General features: G+C 35.1%; 1 protein-coding gene across 1 annotated transcript in view; it reads left to right on the top strand.

Annotated features, from left to right (window-relative positions):
* LOC149561857 (Beta-glucosidase, GBA2 type family protein) overlaps positions 1-14,224 on the top strand; it is an 86,807-nt gene extending 72,583 nt beyond the window's left edge. The window contains exon 18 of the mRNA XM_089825391.1: positions 13,478-14,224. Coding sequence (XP_089681517.1) covers positions 13,478-13,754 — 277 coding nt within the window. The 3' untranslated portion in view covers positions 13,755-14,224. The remainder of the gene's footprint in view (positions 1-13,477) is intronic.
* The last annotated feature ends 3,443 nt before the right edge of the window (positions 14,225-17,667 follow it).

Below are 17,667 nucleotides of genomic sequence, written 5' to 3'. Positions count from 1 at the left end.
TTATGAATCCAAGCTTGAGCTATCATCTTACCACTCCCATCAAATGTAAGCATAGTAGGCTTGCTTGTAGCCCTTTTCAACTCACTATTTTGACTCCTAGGCCTCCTATCCTGTCTAAGTGACCTATAATGTTTTTTTATCTGATTTACAAAGCGTTCAAAGGTCATCCTCTCCCGAACCTGCGGTGCCAGTAATTCCCATTCATCATTTGTAGCCATAAGGATATCTACAAATGTCTCATCCTCAACTTTCTTTGTTGGTTCCTGTACTGGTTCTTCTCTAACAAAGATAGGACGTGTGGGCCTATCTACTGTTCTGGAAAGAGTTTTATGAGCTCTAGGTGGTCCCACTGCACTCTTGTTATCCTCTTGTTCCTGATTCCATCTATATCCTATGGGTTCACGAGCTCAACCATGGTGATGAGTGTCTGCAAAGCTTGAGCCATCCGCTCTTGTCCTATAACTATTGCTCTATAAAATTCCCTTGTTTCCTCATTCCTATTATCTCTTGGTGGGCTACACTCTTGCCTGTCACCTATGGTGTCTGGCTGCCTGTAAAAATCTTTTTCCCTGTCAAATAAAGTTTGCCTGATAGTGAAAAATCTATGAGAGCCAACCCCAGGTGGCTGCATGTGTGCTTGCTAAACCCTTAGGATGATAGGATTTAGCTCTAATACCAATGTAATAACCCCAACCGGTTATAACTTCTTCAAACACCAAAATCTTTTATACTTCAGTTGTTTGACATTTCATCAAACACTTTTCAGGCAAGCTCTAATACCAATATAATATCCTCTTATAATGAATTAGTATGCAATTGCAATTCTTTTGGTACTTTCAATGCATATACATGAAAACTAGATATGAAATGCATACCTATAGCTAACTAACATTTTGACAAACAATTGATATACAATAATGACTACAGTAATGCCAAAATCTGATTCTGAATTATCACAACAAAATCTTGCTTATAAAGTACAATGATAACTACTCATAGTTGCAAGAGGAACCTAATAATAGTGATGCCCAAGAATGGAAATGAATCAAACATAAATACTGTAGCGCGACATTGTGTATGCATACTGTAGCAGCCAAAATCTATTCTCCAATTTAAACACAAATAGAACTCCTGAATTGAAGCTTTCTAGAATACCAAATTCAATAGATATTTCACTTCCTCAAATGGTTGCAACACTAAAGAGTTGACGTTCTCCAATGGCTGATTGAAATTGGAAACCTTAGTTTCTTTTCCCAACTTAATATCAAATGCAATTCACAATAATCAGATGATAAACAATGAAGCTCTCACCTCTATTTATTCTTTTCCTTTATCCTTCTAAAAAGAAATAAAATATTTATTAATTGCATTCTCTAGAAGCTTCCCCATTTCCAATAATTAATGTGCTTCCAGAAAATTAAATTACTAGAAGCTTCCCCCTTCCAATAATTAATGCACCGGCTAGAAGCATCTCCCTTGCAATACAATAATTAATTGTGCTTCTAGAAAATTAAATTACTAGAAGCTTCCCCCTTCCAATAATTAATGTACATTCTAATAAATTAAATTAATTAAATATAAAGTCACTTTTTTAAATTTTAATTTATTTAATGACTTTATAAGAAATTAATTTAATCAATTTCTCCTTATTTTTCCACTTAGCCTTCGGAGGATGTCAAAGCTAAGAACTCCACTAAGATGCTAAAAAGATGGGGACATTACAGAATAAAGGCAAAGCAGTTAGTTAGAGATAAGTTAAGGTGGTTGAGAATTTTCCCATTCTTCTCCACCTTTCTCTCTCCTAGCTTCCTATATAAAGGAGGGAGCTCATTGAAAATAATCTTCTTTTGGCAAGGCAAGAAAATTTTGTCAATTTGCATTTTGCACTATAAGACTCTGTCCTTGGATGTAAATCAAAATGCTATCAATAAAAGAGGTAACTTGCTTTCAAAATTTGTGTTGATTCAAGGTGTTATGTGATGACATTTTTTCGGATTTTGATTGCAAGTTTTGGAGCTTTGATCAAGAGGGATTTGAATCTAATTGTGCAAACTTTGAGCTGCCTATTACATTCAGAGCCATTTTGAACTTTTGAAGATTTTGTGTTGCAAGAGGACAAATTGTAAAAGATAGTAGTGGTTGATTACTTAGAGCTGAAGACTTCGGCCTTCAGATGTAGGTGGTTTTATTAAATTTGAGAGTATCTAATAAGAGACTTTGTGCCTTCGTGTTTATTGTGCTTGAATCCTTATTCAAGATAAATACAGGAGGGTTACTATTTTTGTTTCACAGTGTATAAAAAGTAAATTGCTGCCTTTGGTGTTGTTCTTACGTCAATTTTAGTGCCACTAGTATTATCATAGCAATAAGGCACATTTTCTAAAGTTGAAAAGTTAGAGTTGTATGCAAATCATTCTTGAAAAAAGAGGAATTGATCAAGAGAACTATCCTTTCTGTAGTTTCAATTAAGCTCCTATTGAAGCCACCTACATTAAAAAGGGCGCCTCTCCTATTACTGAGAGGAGAGAGAAATCTCATGAAATGTTGTCTAATGTCACAATTTTGTAAGTCTTAGTGACGTACAAAATTTTTAGCCAACAGTACCTTACTCAAAATAGTAAGTGTCCCTCTTTTTATCAATCCTTGATTTCCTATAATTAATAAATTCTTGAAGACCTGATCATAACAAAGATGCCACGGGTTAACATTGCAACTAAGGCTGGTCCAAATGTCCTGCCAAATATAGAAATGCTATATAGATGACACTATAAATAGTAAGTGACCTAGCTTAACTAAATGAAGAGCAATGTTGAAGGCTTCTGTACTTCAGAACAGAAAGAGCCTCCTATTTTTCCAATTGCGAACCCTCTAACTATTCAGCTTAGCCTGTGAGTGCCAATGATAGGCTAATCCAAACAAACTCTGATGCCCATGAAAAATGGTTACAAGTTTCTTTTCCCCAAGGGACTTGTTTTTATCCTTGAAACATTTTGGGGGAAGTGGGATGAAAAGGGAACACCCCCTAGTTGTCCCTAATTTCCAAAAACTGCAGGAAATGTCCGTCCTTGAAACACCTAGGGGACGCCTGGAATGTCCTCGAGACAAAAGTGTTCCCTACACGTTTGGATGACTTTTGGGATTTAACAAAGTAAAAGAATTTGCACTTCTTTGAAATTCTTTTTGCCAAAGTGGCAATGTGGGGGCCCACTATTTTTTAATTTGTGTTCGTAGACAATAAAATTCAAACAATGGAGGTGCAATCAAGACTAGTTTGGCGATTGTTGGAGGATCCACTTTTACCAGAGGGAGATAGTGAATTTATTTTGAGCCTTTGGATATTGATAGCTAGAATGGGGCTTATTTTCATATATTGTGCTTGTAGCCTATTATACCTAATGGTTTAGATTTCTAGATTTGGGACAATCTGATTTGCATGTCTATATTGATAAACCATGTTTTTGATGTTTGAGACTATTGTTATAATGTCGTTATACTGATTTGTACTGCTGCTTTTCTCATTAATGTTGTTATTCTACCATTGTAACTTGTGAATCAGTGATTTATTTGCGTATTGTCTTGTTGCTACTAATTATTGACATCTCTCTCTTTCCCTCTATCTACAGTGGCTGAATATATTTAAAAAAATTCTCTCTCTCTCTCTCTCTCTCTCACACACACACACACACACACACACGCACACACACACACACACGCACGCGCACACACTCACACACGCGCACACATGCCCACACACACTCACGCACACACACACACATCCTTAGATTCTAAAGTCCTCTTTATTTCCTTTGAAAGTAGGATGGCAACAAGCGTATCAACTTTTGATCATCTATAAAAGAAGCATTGTTTGCAAGGGCAAGTTTATCCCAATACTTGGGTAATGAAATAAAAAATAAAATGCATTTGTCCTCATCTATCATTAATTTATAATTGTGACTAACTCAAAATTACATCAAATGAATTCAAGTGGTCTACAATTAAGTTCTCAACTTCCATCTTAAGAGAATATAATAAAAAACAAATATTAACAAGACTCTTAGTTTGATATTTGTCTCCTATTCTCAGGTGTTCTACAATTGAGTTCTTATCTCAATTTAAAGAGAATATAATTTAAAAAAAACATATTAATGAGACTCTTAGTTTGATATATGTCTCATATTATTTTTCACAAATTATAAAGCAGTCTCATTAGTCTTTAGAAGTTAGAACCATTCAATACAAAAAATAAGATAAAAGCTCAAACAAATAGTGCTATGTACATTTTTTAATCTACTTTTGGCCATTCTTCATCCGCTATCTCTGTTGGTTTGTTGTTTTTTTTAATATCAATCCATTGCTCTCTTTCTTTTCCATTTTTAGTTTCCAAAGCTCATGCCTTATACATTGAACTTTTCAATCTCCAACTAAGCTGAGCTAGCCATGATACTTTATCACCCTATACGTGAAACTCCTAGTATAGAACACAATTGAAGAAAGGCATCACTATGTCTAAACAAAACAACTTTAGCTGTCATACCAGATGTGACTTACTAGTGGAAGTGTGTTGTAGGCTCAAAGCATCCAAGTGCATAATTGTGATATATCTTAGATAAAAATGAAATAATTATACAAGAGATGCAAACTAATACTGACGATAAACATAGAGAAATCCTTGCAGAAAAACTCCACACCCAAAGAGAGCCAAAGCTTGTATAATCCTTAAAAAATGCTACATCAGTACAACTTTGCCCTTTGAATTTCTGTAGCATTTTGTTACTTTGACAACCTAACAACCAACTTTCTTTTCCTCCTACTCCAAGCTCTAATATGTAGCCAAAAGTAATATAGGAATCCATGAATGGTTTCTAATTTGACTCAAAACCATGAGCTAAGTAGTCTAGACTCTACATGTAAAAGATCAAAACATGTGCTTGGGAGTTGCATGCATCTTTCTAAAAGATTCAAGACTTTTGTCAAGAGCTTAGGCAACCAGCATTACAAGGGGGCAAAAATAACCTACTAGAAGACAAAACAACTAACTCTTTCTGTCCAAGAAAGGCCCCTCGTTTCTTATTGATGCAGGAGCATCTTGCATGGGAAAATTATTTATAAAACAATAAAAAAAAAAAAAAAAATTGGAGGAGAGAGAAAGTGATGAAAATAGAAGGAAAAAAATAGAAAATTAAAAAAAAGGAAAAAAGGAGGAATTTCTATTTTCGAGGTGCATAGGTGGCATAAAATAGAAAAGTTAAAAATAAAAAAAAATAAAAAAGATAAAAATGGTTGTCATTCCATTTATCAAGGTGTGTTGGTGAAATTCTAGAAAGTTATGGATATTGTAGAAAGCTGTGGATATTGTAGAAGGTTACGGAAGTTGTAGAAGGTTGTGGATATTGTGTAGGTGGAATTCTAGAAGGTTGTGGATAAGTCATGCATTGGGTGGTAAGTGCTTATTTAAGCAAGGCATATGAGCATTTCTAATCAAGCTCGAGAAGGAGAAGCTTCAGAAGAAGAAGCTCGAGAAGTAGAAGCTGTGGAAGGTGAAGCTTGGAAGGCTTCAAGGGTGATCTCTTCTTGGTAGAAGCTTGGAGAGGAGGAAGTGAGGAGTGAGTTTTCCTAAGTCTGTGGACAGAGCGCCGAATGTGAGGTAGTTTATAGCAGGATTGTGATGGAGTTGTGAATGTGTGAACAGAGCGCCGAATGTGAGGCAGTTTACACTTGGATCTTGGATAAAGTTGGAGAAGAGCTAGTGATTGTGGTTTAGAAACAAGGAGGTTGCTTGGTGGCTTGTGAGCACAAGTTGAGATATCAGAGGTTTCTACCAGAGTGTGGATCTGGACTAGCTTGGGTTTGGATTGGATCTTGAGAGATCTTGCAGAAATGTTATTGTAATTGCTATTGTATTTCAAGTATAATAAAATTGCTTGTGAAGCATTTTTTTCTCTTGGTCTCCATATTGTTGCGCTCTTGGTTATGAGTTGGTAGGGTGTTGTGGCCCTTCATTAAGTGGTATCAGAGCGTACCTTCATCACTTATGCATGGTAAAAATGCTTTCTTATGCTTCTTTATCATAGATGCTTCTTACACCACTATAAACAGTGATGTTTTCTCCACTTCATGCCAAGTGTCCGATGATGTTATCCCTGGCCAAGTAAAGTTTCTTCAATCAATGTCACATGGCAAAGAATATTCCAAGTGCCTAAAAAACAATATTTAATCACAAAAAATGTGTCTCCCCATGTGGGACATTGGAGCTTTTCTGTGATCCTCGGAGTCGTATAAATAGTAATTGACTATAAAAATATTAAAAGTTAAAATATATAGTTGTAGGATTGTAAGACTAATATCACCAATTATAATTATTGTCTAAGTTAATTGGTTTATGACTAGTTGTGTCATCCACCTCCTATAAGTGAAGGTAAAGGTTGTATTGCATGAGGATGAGATTATTGAGTCAATTCTTGATTTAAACAATATCAAACAAGGTCTGCTTGTGCTCACATCTAGAAACACTACAAGGTTGGGACAAAATTTGGAGCCTGTTTTTGAAGGTTATTAACAATAATTGTATGTATCAATGATTTGAAATTTTGGAGTGATGTGGATATTGAGTTTTTTGTTAATGTGGGTGGTCTTTCCTTAAAAAGCTAGCCTTGAAGTGAAGAGCATATTTTCAACATGCTTGTATTTTTACAACCCTTCCATAGTCAATTTCCAAAATTGAACCTTGGACTACACCTTGTCAATGCATGTGATAGGCTATGCACAACCTCCCCATCAACATTCGTAAAGTCATCCAAGAGAAAGAACTGGTTTGAGGTAAGTTTCCCATTACATGAATGGCTTGGTTGAGTTGTTTGTTCCACCTTACATCAATAATGTTCTAAACTTCTAAATGCATTATTTGCCTATCTATGTTGTACTAGTTTTGGATGACTTCTTTGCTCTTTATATGGCCTCATAAATGTATATTGAGTTCAGTTCCCCATCTACAAAGAATGAAACTGTAATCTGTAAAGTTTTGCTTAGAAATGAAGATAAACGACATAAGAAAGTAAATAAAATGCACAAAAGACAAAAGATTTATTTTAGGAAAACCCTTCCACTTGAAGGGAAAGACCCAACCACACCAGCAAAAATATCTTCTATTGACAAAAAAATATTCAAGTACATGGCTTTCCACTTGATTGATTTACAATATAACAAGAAATCATATAAATAGATTGCATAAGACTCTTCACCTTTTACACGAAGGTCTCTTTGAGTCCCAAAGATAAGACCCTTCACATTTCCTCATAGTCAACACTTCACATTTCCATATGCATGCCTCTTTGCATGTTGTATGACACATGTATTTTGCATAATATTAATTTAAATATAATCACAAATATTTCTTTGAGCTGAAGATGACCATAATGGTTATAACAAACATATTTCTATCAGAGATAAAGATCTCTATCACAGCTACAAACTTCAACACTTCCTCTTAGCAAGAGAGAGATCTTTAGATAGGTTTGCACACATAGTTGCAACCAAAGAATCACATATGTTATCTCAACATGACATGATCCACCAAAGTTGCTTTATATGCACACAAAAATGACTTTCACCATGCCAGCTTGTAGAGGGTAGAATAGAGACTTTTTTATCTCAAAACTTCTTCCCTAGAAGGATACATTTCCACCATGCCTACTTGTAGAGAGTGCTCCACCATACCTACTTACAGATGATGTAACAAGTGCTTTCACCTCAGACTTCTCTTAGAGAATAATGCATTTCTACCATGCCTACTCGTAGAGGGTGGTCCACCATACTTACTCGCAAAGGGTGGAATGAGGGCTTTCACCTCAAACTTTTCCCAGAGAAGAATGCATTAATAACTGAGATTTTCGAGACATCCTCTCAATAGGGACAACTTTAATAACAAAGTCTCCCTCTCAATAGGGACAGCTTTAATTACCACAATAAGATGGCTGATTATTGCATACACTTGCAAAGGGTTGGACATCTCCCTCTGTCATGTATCGTCCCTCTGAAGTTGAATAGTCTCTCTCTAAATATGATTTAAATGTGCCACCAAGAGTGCAACCAATGTTACAAAATCTATTACTATCCCATTGCACCCTGCAACTAGGAGAGATTTATAACAACTCATAATATCCATTTATCATAGAGATCAAAGTAAGGATATACTCTCTTTTCAATTAGATGCACAAATCATAGAATACTTATCCTTTTGAAGTTTGATCTCAACATTCATAAAAATGCAGCCCAACATTCATATGAACAACATGTGTTACCATGGAGAAAATAAGATCTCCCAGATTAACCTACCAATTTTATCGCAGGCTTTTGTACAAAGTCAAATCTGCATTAACATGATACAGTCATAACTGACGACATTGAACATAAGAACCTTTTATGTATGTTTATTCATTCAACAAATCATGAGTATCTTGCAGTCAAATTATATGCAAATAAAACGATTACGTGAAGCATACCTCATAGAACATACCAAGATATTGTTTATGCTGATGCTAGTCCATTATTTGAATAAGACTCTACACACACAATGTAGCTTATGAATCCTTCCCCTAAGGATCATAGTTGTTGCATCTTGCAATCACTAAATTAACATCACTTTATTAATGTTAATAAAAAAATAAAAAATTCATTTAACCTGCTATGTTGAATGCATCGATTCAAGCTAGCAGATAAGAAACATAATTTCCTTATACATGTGTGCTATCGACATTTTGGCGTTCTCAAAGATCAGTCCATATTTTCATTTGCAAATGATAAAGTTGCTTTTAAATTGAAGTGGACCTTGCTGAGGACTCCTCTCTCCTAAATCAAATAGAGTGCATTTACTTATAACCCAACTAGAGCGAACAAAATACAGAGGCCAGCATGAAGAGCCAATCCTAGCTCATTCGTGCTAACAACTGCTGCTTTCCAAATGAAGAATAATGGCTAATTGTAGTTTCCTTGCCACAATTCTTTCTGAGGAGAGTGCTTGAGTAAATTACTAAAGTTTCTGAAATTCACAACTCCATCTTGGTTTTTTGAAATGCAATACTCACAAACATTTTCAAATTTGCAATTTCCCATCATGATTGCACATACATAGAAAGTCGTGCACACAAGATAACTGACGATGTTGAAAGTGCATGTATTCTTCCTTATCACATTTGATCATCTTGGGCATAACACGATTGGTAACGTAATTCTGTTCGAGTTCCCTTTGAAAAACAACCGTATGCAAGATTGAAGTTGTGACTCACAACTCCTTCTTTGCAGCCGTTTTAGCTTTGCTTCTATCGACATTATTGAATATGTCGGGTTTGACTCTTGAAATAATACCCAACCACATTTGACTAGGAATCTAAACAAGAATTCCATGATTCATTTGAAACTCTAAAAGAAAATGTTATGAAGATTAAAGACCTTGTGAATAGTCACCATAGAAGACATGAAAGCCTTGAACGTCGAACTGCTCCCACTCCCACTGCAAGCCAATATATGACTAAACCAATATTTCGGTTGCCCGTCAATGAGCTTCTGAGAGACAATGTAACCATAGCCTGAGCAAGAGTAGATATCTTTTGAGACAGAGGAGCTCTCAACAGTAGATGTCTACAAAGTGTTGCTTTCCAACAGGTATCATGAGGAATATTGAATCATAGAATCAACCGTTGACATATTCAACTTTGTCTTGCCTAGGACACCAGGTTGTCCGGATTCAACATTTGTTGTAAGGATTGAAGAATGGCTTGGCCAGCCGTAAGTGGCCTTGACATCACCACCTTTGTCCATTGTCAACAAAACACGAACATGAATAGCCCCCTGATCTGGTTTGACTAACTCACCACCAATCATTGCTTGCCTATATCATGACGAAGAATAGAGAAATTTCCACAGAAAGATTTCCATTGAAACATATTTTCATCACTAGAATGATTAATAATAATAAAATCTATTCTTTGAATCGTTATTGACAAAAACCTAACTGGTAATAGACATGAACACCATTGAATAAGGGAAGGATATTATACTTCATGCCTAAAACAAAGATTAAATATATCAACAATTACTGGAAAATCTCTGATATGGCTTAGCAAAGTTTTCACAAACATTATATAAATGAAGGATTATATAAATGAAGGAGCACTCCCAAAACTAACGTAAATATAAATACTTCCTTATATGTTGTAATCCAAACCTGGCTTTGATACCATGTTAAGTTTTTCCTAGAAATGAAGATAAACAATATAAGAAAGTAAATAAAATGCACAAAAGAAACAAAAGATTTATCCTAGGAAAACCCTTCCCCTTGAAGGGAAAAACCCAGCCACACCAGCAAAAATATCTTCTATTGATCAAAAAATATTAAGTACATGAATTTATAGTCGATTGATTTACAATATACCAAGCAATCATATAAATAGATTGCATAAGACTCTTCATCTTTCACACAAAGGTCTCTTTGAGTCCCAAAAATAAGACCCTTCACAGTTCCTCATATTCAACATTTCACATTTCCATACGCATGCCTCTTCACATGATGTATGACACATGTATTTTGCATAATATTAATTTAAATATAATCACAAATATTTCTTTCAGCTGAAGATGACCATAACGGTCATAACAAACATATTTCTATAAGAGATTAAGATCTCTATTGCAGCTACAAACTAAAACATAATTAATGACTTTGATACATTACAAACAAATTAAAGTTGCTCTTAAAAGCAAAAACTTTGGGAAATTGAGAAATATCTTCTATTATGGTATATAGAGGTAAATTAAATGTATACATTTTAAGTCCTTTCTTTACATTTTCTATGTTTTTTAAAAATGTGTTTCTTGTTTAAATCCCAATTTTTTTTTTTAACTTACTTTTGGTTTGCTGAATTTCCCCAAAATATTTTTTCTGCTATGGGTTCAACCATCATGTTAACCAATGAATCTTGGAGTTTCACATGGCAGATTCCTTGTATTTTTAGGAGCCCTGTATGTACCATGGCATGATGCTACTCTTGTAATATTGGACTTGCTTTCGTAAAATCAGGCGGCCATAATACATCTCAATAGTAGCTACCATACATAGTGCTTTGTCCAAACGTCTTTCTAATTCAATGCCAAGAAACTTGGACAATTATTGTGCAATGATTTCCACTGCAACAAAATAGACTGGGTATTAATGGTTGTCAAGTGCTGAGTAATTTTGATGTCTTTAGGATGACTGGGCAGCCAAGGTATTTGATATGGAGAATCCAAATCAAATAGTTGTGAGCGTTAACATTAGGAACTATATCTTATTCCATTACGAGATCACTCTTTGTAAACTTTGCATCTTTGTTTATGGTTTTACTGAAGGCATCTTTGTTTATTCATTCCTTTGTTAGAACTCATGATTATAAATGGGAAGACATCTCTGTTTGGGAGATGTATGACGGGTGGTCTGTTTGGTCTTCATGAGAAAGATAGTGCTGTACTTCTATCTACTGATTTACACTCTTGAACCATATCATGAGGGCTCTTTGTAAACTTTGCATCTTTGTTTATGGTGATACTAAAGGTGTCTCTGTTTTTCATTGCTTTGTTAGAAGTAATGACTGAATAAGATGATATCTCAATTTGAGAGGAAGTATGGCCATAAGGTGGTCTGTTTGGTCTTCATGAGAATCATAGTGCTGTACTTCTTCTTTCTACTGTTTTACACTTTTGAACCATAGCATGAAGATTGAGTAGACATCAATGGATCCCCTTATACTGGATTTACATCAGACTGGTAGGATGAAGGTGCTTGCATTGTATAATTTAGCAGTGAATATGGTATAACTTGGCCCACGACCGAACTGAGTGATTGTAAGCAATCCTGTTTATATCGCATGTGATCATATCCAGCTTGTATAAGACAACCTGATCATTTACATGGAGTTACTTTGTAGCTTGACATTTGTTGTTTACACTGCATAATTTATTTTGAGGGCTCAAGCTATGAAGTGGACCTATGTGCTAACTAATAAATTAGTATTGCACTGTTTTAATATCCTTGGTGCCCAGTTATCTACTTTTGCTTTCCCGCTCTCTATCAAATTAGTATGGCTGTGAATGTAAAATGGTTTAGCTATTTAAAATCTCTCATCGCTTTTCCTTTATGAATTTTCTGTGTTGTTGGATTCCCTGTACTGTTCCAGATTTTCCATTTACATCCTGAGATATATATATATATATATCTTCTATGAAGAGAGTTAATCAAATTCTTGGAAATTAGATATGATGCCAGGATATACCTCTATCATTGTATCCGAAAAATAAGGATGAACCATATCAAGCTAATTTAACGTTAACCCATTGCTTAGTGCAAAAAACAAATGGTGATGAATGGAAACATGCTCATAATAATGCATTTCTGGCTAATAGCAGTCTTGGTCAAGTGGTAGGGAGCTGCCACAGCCAAAAGAAAGCAGGCCATATAGAGGAGGTCGGATATAAAGCCCCAAGCAAATCTTTTGCAGTACAGAAATTCCTCAGACAACATTTATAAGCCAGACGGTTGTGTTGCTTTGATGGTGCATTCTCTGCATTTAGCTGATAATTGCTGAACGTGACAATTTACCTTTTCAAAACCAACCTGCTTTTCTGGAATCTAGTAATTTGGGAGGTATGGTGAAAAATGCGTCTAGTTTAAAACTAAGTCACAGGATCACCGAATTCCATCCACAAAGTTCGAATTTCAGCAAATTTTTACCCTTTCCAAAGTTCATCTGAATATTATGATTTTTAATATAATATTGTTATTTTATAATAAGATTGAGCTATTTAAGTTTAATTAGTTAGCAATGTCAAACTATTTTAACAATTTTGTGGATATATTACCTATATTTAAAAACCCTTCCCAAATTTCATCTGAATTTTATTTATGATTGATGAACTTGAACTTGAATTCAAACCATGTGACTTAAGGTCTAAAATAGTGACTCACTACAATAAGGCAGCCAATAACCTAGAGGATATTTATGTGTTGGACCTAGCAAACTTAAAGGAATAATTATTTTCTGAGTTGTTTCTATTGGTTGTTTGGTGCGTGGTCATATCAACTACCCACCGGAAATCTTTATTGTAAAGATCCACTGAAATAATTGATTTATGGTATCATCTTAATAAAAACTATTTGCTGGCAATTTCAGGAATGAAAGACATGAATGTTTCTTTCAACTAAAGTTTAAGTTCTGCTGTCCTGGGAAAGGAATTATGATTTTACAGATCAACTTTTAAACATCTGACCAAACATAATTGGAGCTTGTAATTAAAAAACATTATCGACAAAACACAAGAAATTCATATCTTCTATTTGCTAAGCTGTTCAGTGCATCTGAGAAACATAGTAGGGTTTCTTCATGATTTTGTTATGGGCATGATGGGTTGTTTAGCTAAATTTACATGTCTTAATTACTGAGTATTATTGCAGGTACTGGTTTCAGACACCAGAAGGCTGGACAGTTGATGGTCACTACCGATCCCTGATTTACATGCGGCCTCTTGCAATATGGGCAATGCAATGGGCTTTATATCCACCCAAGGCTATTTTAGAGGCTCCCAAGATAAATGTAATGGAAAGAGAGCACATGTCACCTTTTCAATCTGGATTGGCAGCTGTTGCTGGGGCTTTTAAACATGTACACAAACCCAAACTGTGTGATCGCTCCAGTTCACATTCTCGCTGTAGCTGGAACTGTAATTGCTAGTAGTTTCAGTTGAGTTAAAAAGATGGAATTGCTAACTTCGTTTCAGTTAGTTGGGCTTTTGATGATGAAAAGAGATGTAATTGGATCAGTGCTGACAGTAGCAATTTTTTTCCAATCTTCCCTTGTACAAACAGGCAAGGGAATATTTGGCATATTTTTGATCTTGTATTTTTCAGATAAAAGATCAGGAGATGTGAGAGGTTATCAATTATAGCCATAACCAAAGCTTAGTTTATACAATATAGTAGTTTCCATGTCCATGTCCAGTAGATACTAGAAGACCGGTTGATGGTAGGGAACTGGAATTGAAAATAATTCAGTAGAGCTGAAAGATCTGTAATTTCAGGTCTGGCAGTTTGTTCTACAACTTCTTTCTTCTGCTGTAGCAAAAGTTTAAGGGGGTGAATCATCCCTAGCTTTCTTTTGCAAACCTGATAAAAATATCAAATAAATGAATCCTTCTCTCTGAATACTACTTGGATTGTTGAATGAAGAAACAAATGGAAGAGAATGACTCGCGAATGTACAAGCAGAGGGAAATAAGTTGGTATTAACAAGTTATTTGTGCATGCTTTTGTAGTATATTCAATATTGCACTTGCATTAACAAGTTGCCTCTTGATTTGCTTTTTTTTGTAACACGTGACTTAATACAATTATCAGTTTTATGCTTAAGATGTAGGTTGCAATACTATTTTCATATCATTGTCATATGAACGGAGTCTAATGGAAAATATTAGCCCCATTGCCCGGCTTGTTCATAATGTGTATTTTTCAAAAGCTTCAGGATAAGTTCAAGACCATCATCTGCAACTCCAGATTGTTTTTAGTCATGTGACCAATCTTTGTCACTAACCCCTTCAAAGTCGAGATCATAGATTAAAATCTCTCGGAGGAGTGGCAGACATCTCTACTTCTGGCGAGAACTTTAGCAGAACTTTTGGAAAACAAGAAAACTTGAGGTTTTCTCTTGAGAAATTAATGTCATGAAGACCTTAAATTCTCGGCGATAAGTTGGCCACTTCTCTGCGATAAATCACGAACTTCTCACAATAACTTAATGACTTCTGGCGGGCACCACCAGTAAAATTGGGACGCCCAGTGACTTGCCCCATACATTGTTTATTTTACAATTTTGACTGTTTGGAGAAGAGAAGTGTTTTGGTGGAGAGAGAGGCTTTGACAGCCTTGTAGATTGATTGCAAGTGGATTTGAAGTGGACTAGTTTTTACTAGAGCTACTGGAAAGGGAAAGAGGAAGATGCAGACTAGTTTCATATTGTATTTGATATTTGTGTTTGCTCATCTTTTTACAAAGACAATTTGTTATTTTTAGTTTGCTTTAGAGTTTAGAATCTCTGACTATGGCTGTCAGCCATCCACATTTCACATGAGGATGCAATTTTGTTACATATTGCATATATATCAGCTTGTTTGGTTTGTTTACATATATCTCATATTGAATTTTACAAGAAAAATACATTTCTAATTAATTTATGACTTTTTGAAAATGCATTTCTAATGAGATTTTGAACTATGATTGTGATATTTTAATGTTTGCATTTTGAAAAACTTAAAAAGCATTAAATTTCATCCTAAAAACTAATTTAATCCTAAAAACTTTCATAAATGAATTCCTCCGTCTATGGTCACCTTACCCTTGTTGATGCATGGTCTAAATTTCTCTACAATCAAGAGTTGGTATAAATTCTATAGAAGGGAGAAAAGAAATGAACAATTTAAAATTAATTAAATTTACTTCTTAAAATTTTTAAGGACCGTGCAATCTGAACTTACTCACTGTTCGACTTTCGAAAGTCAAATGTAAAGAGGTTGTAAGTCTAAAATTTCAAATATTGTGTAATCAAATTCAAAACTCATAACGAGTTATAAGTTTCAAAAAGTGACTGGAGATAAGATGCATAATGAGAGGTAAATGCAGAGGATGTAAATTATGCATTGTGATTGTGAAATCAGAAATTATAATCTATAATCAGTTATGAGTTTTAGAAAGTGAATGTGGAGGGCAAAGGCATGTGAAAACTTGAAAAATAGAAATTCAGAGGAATATTTTTCATACATTGTATTTACATAAAACTGTACAGGTACATATACAATTGTGTGCTAAATGCATAAAGTTACAGGAAAGGAAACAGTTGTAGGAAAGCTACAGGAAAAGAAAGAATAGTTTAGGAAACAGTTGTAGGAAAGCTATAGGAAAAGAAAGAAAGAATAGTTTAGGAAAAAAAACTCTTTCAATATTAGACACAATCTAATATTGCAACACTCCCCCTCAAGTTGGTGCATAGATATCACACATGCCCAACTTGCCCAAAAACTTCGAGAACACTTGACTTGAAACTGCTTTGGTAAGAATATCGGCTAATTGATCTTCTGAACGAATCTTAGGCAGTTTCACAATCTTCTCATCCAACTTCTCTTTAATAAAGAATCTATCTACCTCCACATGCTTTGTACGATCATGTTGAACTGGATTATGAGCAATATCACATGCTGCTTTATTGTCACAATATAGTTGAATTGGCCGCCTAGGCAAACAACCCAAATCTCTTAGGGGAAGTCTTAGCCACAACACTTCACATACTCCAAGTGCCATACCTCGAAATTTTGCCTCCGTACTTGATCGTGCAACAACATTATGTTTTTTTACTTCTACATGTAACAAGATTACCTCCTACAAAGGTAAAATAGCTTGAAGTAGAACACCTATCATCTATTGCTCCAGCCCAGTCAGCATTCGTATATGCATCCACACTTTGATAATCCTCATTTTTAGTGAATAATTTTTTTTTTCAGGAGCAGACTTTAGATACCTCAAAATGCGCATAACTGCATTCATATGTTGCTCTCTAGGATTATGCATAAATTGGCTAACAATACTTAATGCATAGGCAAGGTCTGGCCTTGTGTGTGCTAAGTACATCAATCTCCCTACGAGTCTCTAGTATCTTCCTTTATAAACTGGTACCTGATTAGACTCAATACATAACTTCAATCCTTCTTCCACGGGTGTATCAGTGGGTTGACATGTTGACATACCGGTTTCCTGTAACAAGTCTAAGGCATACTTTCTTTGAGATAGAAAGATCCCTTTATCATATTGAGACACTTTGATCCCAAGGAAATATTTCAAGGGATCTAGATCTTTCATTTCAAATTCTCTGAACAAGTAGTCTTTGAGAGCCCTTCTTTCTTCAGGATCATTTCCTGTAACTATCATGTCATCCACATACGCAATAAGTGTAGTGATCTTACCCTGCTGATTCTTTATGAATAAAGTATGGTCTGAATTGCTTTGATGGTAACCAAAGGCTTTCATTGCCTTTGTGAATCTTCCGAACCATGCCCTTGGAGATTGTTTCAACCCATATACTAACTTCTTTAATTTGCACACCTTTAGATTATGTATTTCTGGTATCATGCAGTCGGGTGGGAGTTCCATGTAGACTTCTTTAGACAACTCTCCATGTAGAAATGCGTTCTTCACATCAAATTGTTATAATGGCCAACCCAAGTTCGCAGCTAGAGACAACAAGACCCGTACTGTATTAATTTTAGCTACATGTGCAAATGTCTTTGTATAATTGATCCCGCAGGTCTGGATGTACCCTTTTGCCACCAGTCTCGCCTTAAAGCATTCAATTGTACCATCTACTTTGTACTTAATAGTATAAACCCATTGACATCCAATTGGTTTCTTTCCTAGTGGATAGTCAACAAGTTCCCAGGTATTATTTTCTTGTAATGTTTTCATCTCCTCATTCATAGCAGCTTTCCACCTTGGATTAGCTAAGGCTTCCTGCGAATTGTTAGGTATAGATACAGTAGATAATTGATTTACAAATGATTGATTTGATTTTGAAAAACAATGGTTAGACACATAATGACTCATAG

Source organism: Cupressus sempervirens, chromosome 4 (assembly GCF_028749045.1).
Source record: "Cupressus sempervirens isolate cs-2001-9-10 chromosome 4, ASM2874904v1, whole genome shotgun sequence".
Taxonomy (NCBI): domain Eukaryota; kingdom Viridiplantae; phylum Streptophyta; class Pinopsida; order Cupressales; family Cupressaceae; genus Cupressus; species Cupressus sempervirens.
This window is presented reverse-complemented; position numbering and strand designations above follow the sequence as displayed.